Source organism: Austrofundulus limnaeus, unplaced genomic scaffold (assembly GCF_001266775.1).
Source record: "Austrofundulus limnaeus strain Quisiro unplaced genomic scaffold, Austrofundulus_limnaeus-1.0 Scaffold42, whole genome shotgun sequence".
Classification (NCBI taxonomy): Eukaryota; Metazoa; Chordata; class Actinopteri; order Cyprinodontiformes; family Rivulidae; genus Austrofundulus; species Austrofundulus limnaeus.
The window spans coordinates 456896-464894 of record NW_013952444.1 but is presented as its reverse complement, the minus strand read 5'-3'; the positions used below and the strand labels follow the sequence as shown (position 1 = coordinate 464894).

Genomic DNA, 7999 nt, shown 5'->3' with positions numbered 1-7999 from the left:
GTGTGTGTGTGTGTGTGTGTGTGTGTGTGTGTGTGTGTGTGTGTGTGTGTTGCAGCAGAAATCTGTTTCCACCCCACTCGATTATTTGGGGTTTTTGTGCATTTGTCGATGTTCATGGTCCTCAGTTCTTGGCCACATTCTGCATGATTTTTGTGACCATGTCCTGGTGAATCTTGCTTTAATTTATAGGCAGAAAATTCTAATCTAAAAAATTTTTTAAAGACTGTAAGAAAATATGTAGGCAAATTGAAAACTAGGAAGGGAAAGAATATCCTCCACTGTTTTGAATTTTGGCTGTAGTACCAGTTTAAACACTAGTTGTCAGTATTATTCTCATGATTTGTACGAGACCAAATGGTTTCTCTTTTTTCCCCCCTCAGTCATACTGGTTGTTGGAAGTAATTATGAACCAGAAGCTCCAGAGCTTTAGACATGTCTGAGATGAAGTCAGGAGAGATGGTGCAACCTGAAGACTTCCAGCTGAACGACAGATACTCTGAGACTAAAGTGATGTGGATTCAGAAAAAATGTGATGTTTGGTCTTTTATCAAGAAAAATGCCTTTGTGATTCTCACAATGGTTGCTGTTGCTGTAGGTAAGAGAAATGTTGAAATCTCTTTCAGTCTGATTTGTTTTTTTGTTTGGCTTGTTGTTGCTCCATTTGTGGACCAACACTGACTTTCTGATCTGTGTCTTTGTACCTGAGGAATTGGCCTGGGCTTTGCTCTGCGACAAGTTAATATGTCAGCTCGGGAAATAATGTACATAACTTTTCCTGGAGAGCTGATGATGAGAATCCTACAGATGATGATGCTTCCTCTCATCGTTTCCAGTCTGATTGCAGGTGGGTTCCTTATTTTGGCTCAAATCTCAGCCTGGATTTAAGAAATCATCATAGAGTTGTAATTTCCTTCTGGTCTTATTGTAGAAACACAGCAACCAAATTAAGTAAAGGTTTCTTGGTGGTGTAAAGGTTAACAAGCTTTATAACTGAGGAGTGAGGTTCATTCTTTGATGCAAACTACGCTGAAAAAAAGCTGACAATTAATAAAAAATGATTAACTACTGTTTCTGCTGTCAGAAACCAAATGGTTGGTTTGATCTGTCAATCAGACCAAAACAAAACAAAATGTTCAMAAAAGCTTATTTGAGGAACAGGAAAAGATAAGAACTTAAAGGTAACTTTGTGACTTGACTGCAAACAAACGTGTTGAAATTAAATATTAGAGTAGAAAAATAGACAGTTGAACTAACAATCAAAACAGATTTCATACTATTTCTTGAATGAACTGAATGATTAAATAGCACAAAGTAAACCCAATTCCTGAAATTAGAAATCATAAAGAGCTTTACTGCCACTGTCAGTGATAAACACAGACTAGGCATTTGCAGTTTAGAACATCCATTCGGAGAAGACACACATAACAAACGTGGGAGAACGAATGTCCACGGTTTTTTGCACTGACGTGCGCTACCTTTCGCAGCTTAAAATACACACACTAGGTAAGGTGAGTTAAAAAAGAGCTTTGATCCTATGTTTCACACAGAAACACACAGTCATGCACTCAAAAAAAAAACACTCTGCATAGTGCAAGGCAGCGAAGGACGGGAGGGAGGTGGGGGGCACTAACACATGGTATGGGGTGGGGTTCAGCGGAGCCGGTGACATTCCAGGTTAGTACTCTGTGTTGGAACCAATCAGAGACCTCCAGAGTCCGAACAATTTGTTGTCAACAGAAAGCACAAATCACCAGAGTCAGTCCTCTGTCTCCACCCATTGCGGCCTTCAGACTGATCCATCACAGTTGAGATGGGTAGGGGTTGGGGGAGTCTAGGCTTTTTCCTTATGAATCATCCAGAGAGGTTTGATAGCTTGCGACCCAAGGTCACCAGCTGCAGGGATCCAATAATAAACATAATTGTTTGAGGCAAGCAGCCTGGTTTTCTCTGCTTTGAGTCATAACTGCATCTCTGTGTTTGTGAAAAAAAGCCAATGGGCCTCATGCAAGAACCGTTCGTACGCACAGATTTGTTCTTAAGTTGTGCGTACGAGTGATTTAAGAGAATTTGTGGTATTCACCAATGTTTTCGTATTCTAAGATTTTTTTCAGATACGAACAAAATTCACGAGTGGTCCAGACCTGTTGTATATTTTACGAGCAGTCAGTGTGCTGTTATCCAGATGGGTTTTCCTCCCTAATAACTTCATATTTCTTTAGTCTGAAGATATTTTGAGTTGAAAATAAATTACACTCCATAATTATGTTGACAGTAGGCTATTCTGCTTGAATTAGAGTTATAATTTTAAATGTAATAATTTAGACTAACAATATAAATTGTCCATTCGTCCGTTTTCCGCTGCTTATCCGGGATCGGGTAGCGTGGGCAGCTGCAGAAAGACCCCGCTCTCCACAGCGACATTTTCCAGCTCGTCTTGGGGGGACACCGAGACGTTCCCAGACCAGAAGGGATGCACAATCCCTCCAGCGAGTCCTGGTTTTTCTCCAAAGTGCCAGACTTATTTTGAAATCATTTTAAAAGGCTTATTTCAGAACCGCAACTGAGACCACCTACGGGGGATTGGGGGGTGGGGGTGTATGGTGCGCAGCGCCGTGGCTTCTGAATAAATGAAAATGATTTAACACAGTTGTTTATACTTTTAGCAGCTCTTTTTATTCCACAGCTGACCTGCTAAAAATGACAGATTTTCTTTTCTGGATCTCTGACAGACGGACCTCAATCTCTGATCTCGTAAAGTTCTTCTTTTTAGTTTTCGCTGTCATTTTTCATGAATGGACACTTCCTGAAATCGGAGGCAGGAAACATAGCCTTAATGGTGTTTTTGGGGTGGTAATTATGCTAATTTCCTCTCGCGTGCACGAGCAGCTGGATACGAACAGGTGCAATTTACGCTCCTCATTTACACCCTTTTCCTGAAGATAGAAGAGTTTGTTGAATCTGACGTGACATGTTCGTACGAACTCTTCGTACGAACAAAAGTAAGAAAAATTTAGGATAATAATACGAACATGTTCTTGCATGAGGCCCAATGTTCCGAATTCCAATACCTCCTCGCCTCTCTCAGTCTGAAACTTTACCCAGGTGTAATCTCACTCCTCACGGGCGCACTGCTGTACTGTGATCCTCGTCCGAATCACATTCAGTTTGCGACTTATATCCCCCAGCATTTGAGTTTGTGCAATCTCAATACGGGAGATCCCATCCATGGTCCCTGACAGCTTTTGACATTCCTGGACTGCTATCAGGATCACTTTCATTTTCTGATAACCCAGGACTCCTCCACAGCCGATTAGCAGGAATCCAGTTATCATAAATCTGAATATATACAGGTCTTCCACGTCTTAGATGGAAAGCGGGGCCAAACAGATGAGATTCCACCCCCAAGACCCAGACAATCGCCCGGCCGCCACCATTCCACTGGGACAGCTGTGCTCCCCTTGCTCCAATCTCAGTGTAGAAAAAATACTGTCGATTGCGTTCAGAGACCAGTTGACCAAATCCATAATTCCTTTTGTTTTCGGATGATAGATAGAAGAAAAAGGCTTGACACAGCTGCAAAGCAGGGAAGGATTGACAGGTTCGGGAGAGAAGGCAAAAAGCGTCCGACTCATTAAGGCCAAGCAGAAAAAAAAGTTGGGATGTTCATCCAGGTGCTCTCTTGCAAACTTTAAATGTGCAGCAATGGCTTTTTTGGACAGCAGTGTCTTCCTCCGTGGTGTCCTTCCATGAACTCCATTCTTGTGTAATGATTTACGTATTGTAGCTTTGTCAACAAAAATGTTATACCATGTGTAATGTTGTGCCAGAGATTTCAGTAAATCTTTAGCTGACACTCTAGGATTCCTCCTCACCTCATGATCATTCTGCGCTGTGCTCTTGCAATCATCTTTACAGTACATCCACGCCTAGGGAGAGTAGCAACAGAGCTGAACTTTCTCCATTTGTAGTCTGTCTTACCGTGGACACATGAACATCAAGGCTTTTAGAGATACTTTTGTAACACTTTCCAGCTTCATGCAAGTCAACAATTCTTGAACATAGGTCTTCTGAGAGCTCTTTTGTGCGAGGCATGATTCACATCAAGCAATGTTTCTTAAGAGCAGCAAACTCAAACCAGGTGTTTTTTTATAGGGTAGGGCACATCCAATCCTTGCTCCAATTAGCTCTTAGAAAAGTCATTTGCCAAGGGATTTACATAGTTTTTCCACCCTGCACTGTGAATGTTTACATGTTGTGTTCAATAAAACCATGCAAACATATAATTTTTTGTGTGGCAGACTGTGTTTGTCTATTGTTGTGATTTAGATGAAGATCAGAACACATTTAATGACCAATTTATGCAGAAATCTGAGAAATCCCTTACATACTTTTTCATGCAACTGTATACTGCCATCCAAGCCACGTCTTTTTTCAGGGATGTCATGATTATTTCAGCAAGACAGCCAAGACACATTCTGCATGTGTTCCAGCAGCGTAGCTGTAAAAGAGTTGGGGTACTAGACTGGCCTGCCTGTCCAGACCTGTCTCTCACTGAAAATGTGTGGTGCATAATGAAACACAAACAGTGACAACAGAGACCCAGGACTATTGAGCAAGAGAAGCTGTTCATCAAGTAAAGAATGGGAAAGAAATCTACCTACAAAGCTTCAACAATTATGGTCCTCAGTTTCCAAACGCTTACTGAGTGTTGTTAAAAGGAAAGGTGATGTGACACAGTGGTAAACATAAACCTGTACCAGTTTTTATGGAACGTGTTCCAGGCATCAAATTAAAAATGAGTAACTATTTGCAAAAAAATAAAATAAAACAAAATAAAATAAAAACAATAAAATGGATTCGTTTGAACATTAACCATTTTGTCTTTGTAGTGTGAGGTGTAAAAACCGGGTCTTCTCGGCTCTGCAAACTGCTGCTGCTCCTGAAGAGAGAAACTCTGAAACAGGCTGGTTGAACAGCAAYAATCTTTATTTTGCAGTCCAGGAGATTTACAGCCAAAAACCDAATRGTGGCCTTCTAAGCCAAATGAATCACCAGGTAAAAAGATGAAGACGAAGGCGAAGAGTAGGGGCGTACAAGCCTTTTTATAGGTTTCACAGTGCAGTCCAACAGATGCACCATAAATTTTGTCACGGTATACCTTAAACATTCTTTTCCTAATATGGTAATATGTGCCGAGTTCTGAAGCTGGGGTCTAAGAGAGACATAGTACATCTGTGCATTCCTGAGAAGAGGCCTCCACTTTTAGACACTACATACCCCCCCCCCCTTCGGGACAAATTTAGTACCGAAAAAAAAAACAAAGGATTGGCTGTAAACCGAGAAAAAGGTAACACCTTAGCTACTGCATCACAAAAACTTTGCTGTTCAGTTTTATTGTACCTTATCATTTGTCCATTAGCAAATAAGTAAACATTTTAGTCTACAATTTAGAGGTTGTCTAATTTAGCTAGTAACCTATTTTATGTCCTAAGCGCACATTATTTTAAATTACTTTAAAAGTAGGTAAACTAAGCCTAATTTTCTAATAAGGTCAAATTCGGCTACATCAGCCACACCCCCAGGCCTCCTGACTGTAATAACCTCCATGACTGACATGGACTAATAATCCATGCATACTCATTTAAAAATCTGTGTCGCTGCAGGGGACCTGAAGGTTGACTCGTTGGAATCTGCCTAAAATGACCCATTACAATCAGAAAAACCTCCCCATGAAACAGGGGTGGGGAAAAGACAGCAGGTTCCAGAGAAATACTCACTCCATGCCAATCTGTGAAGGAAATCTCCGTTTGAATCTAACAGTTACCATAAACTAATTTTAGGGACTTTTCAATGCCAATATCATCCCGGTTTGTTACCTATACTAGTAAGGACAAATGTAACGTGAGTCAAGCATTAACACAAAGTGAGTTAGACACTTCCATGAGACTCAGCTCACTACATAAGATGATCATAATATGACAGTCAAAATAATAAGTAACACATAGTAAAAGATTGTCACAGCAAACAATATGATATAAAGAATAAAAACCAAAATAGAAAACAAAAACTACCATCGTTAAGAACTCTTTTACTCTTCTTTATGTGTTTATGTCACCCATGGTGTCTGGAGTCAGTCTTTTTCTGTGGCAAAAATGTTTGAGCAATCACGATCAGAGTCCAAGTCCTTTGTGCCGATCCTGTACAGATTCATGAGTCCTGTCCAAGAATATGAGTCCAAAGTCCATGTAACAGAATAAGCTTGTTGTCCTCCTGGAAAAACAGAAAACACCACACCACTATCTTGCAAAAAATGACAAGTTTCAATACATGCATGGAAAATGAACTTTATCATTATGTTTATACAGTGCTGATGAGTAACAGCATGTCTCAATTGTACAAGTGGTAATGTGCCGTGAGGTATGTAACTATTTTATGAGGTGTTAACGTCATCTCTCTTCTTTAATCAACAGAAGAAAAAAATAAAAGAAAGAAAGAAATCCTCAGAGCTGTGACACTTAAATGTCCTGCTCCTGGTGCTCAGTCAAATAATAAAGGATTGAGTCAAATCAAATGAATAAACAAAATCAAACAAAATTAATAATAAACGATATATGTGAGAGGAAAAAAAGAAAACTACATAGGCAAACAATATATGTCAATAATCATATCAGCAAAGAAAGGGAAAAGAAAAACATTGTATGTGGTGCCTTAACAGTTACTTATGGCCAGAATGAACACAGAACTAATAAGGAGAAAACAGTAGCAATTAGCTTCGGACTGGGCTCAGCCAAAACAACAAACAAAAACACTAACTTTCTGAGTAACTGCTGTCCTGTCCATCAAAACAAAACAAACAAATTACATCCATCTTACCTCCCTAGATTACAAAGATGTGAGAAAACTGAATCAAACAAAAATTGGCACCCGTCCTACATGCATTTCCCTTCACAGTGTCAACTCACAGACCTATTGTGAAGTTTAACCAGACCAAACAAGATACTTAAAATGGGTACATTTCCATAACATCATCACTCTGTAGGCGAATCATTTCCTCATCACTCACATTTCCATCCAATAATGGCATTTGCGCTTGGTTATCAAGCATCACCACTCCAACCCATCTTAAAATCAGGGCTTTTGCAAAAGTCAGCAACAGAGTACAAAAAACAAAACATACTTAAAATAAGTGAAAATGCAGCTACCCAATTTGGACCAGTATGTTGACAGATTTTTACCAGGCAGTTTTTTAGCACCACATTCAATTTTTCACAAATGCCTTGGCTCTCCGGGTGATAAACAGATCCAAGGTGTTGTTTAATTCTTAACTTTTATAGGATCAGTTTTACAGTTTTATCTACAAACTCTCTCCCATTATCTGATGAAATCCTATGCGGAAGTCCCCATCTGGGTATAGCTTCACGACACAGAAAGTTAGCAACAGAGTGGGCATCTTTCCATTTGGTTGGACAGGCCTCCAGCCATCGGACTTAACCCTGTCCCAGTTTGTTGACAGAGAACAACACATGCATATCCACACCCAGTTGAGGTGGACACATATAAGATAAAAAATTTTTTGAATAATCAGGTAAAGCCAAAGCTGGCTCTTCCTGCAGTTTTTTTCTTTTCAACGTTTATGGCAGTGGAGGTTGATTCTGTTGGCTTTGCATTACAACAGCTTAAGTCTTGTCTTTATTTTTCTTGTCCATCAGTTGCACCTAGGTGAGTTTTCTGAGCGTCTCCTGGTCCTTTTGTTTTTGAGCTTGTTCCTTCTTGCGCTGTAAGTTGACCTGGTGTGCAACATGGTCAGTATACAAACTTTTCATCATGCTGCCAAGTCCGACCACCTCTGCCAATTTGTTTCCGACTGGTGGTGGCAGTACTTCTTGTATTTTTGCTCGGAAAATTGACTGTTCCATGTGGTTGAAATCTGGATCATTTCCGGTAATATTTCTCCAGGCTTAAAGGTGCAGTATGTAACTTTTCTAAAAATATATTTTTA

The 7999-nt window shown here is 39.9% G+C and overlaps 1 protein-coding gene across 1 annotated transcript in view; it reads left to right on the top strand.

Annotated features, from left to right (window-relative positions):
* The window catches only part of LOC106516867 (excitatory amino acid transporter 1-like), a 22377-nt gene that overhangs the window by 395 nt on the left and 13983 nt on the right, over positions 1–7999 (top strand). The window contains 2 exon segments of the mRNA XM_014007429.1: positions 381–595; positions 707–844. Coding sequence (XP_013862883.1) covers positions 433–595; positions 707–844 — 301 coding nt within the window. The 5' untranslated portion in view covers positions 381–432.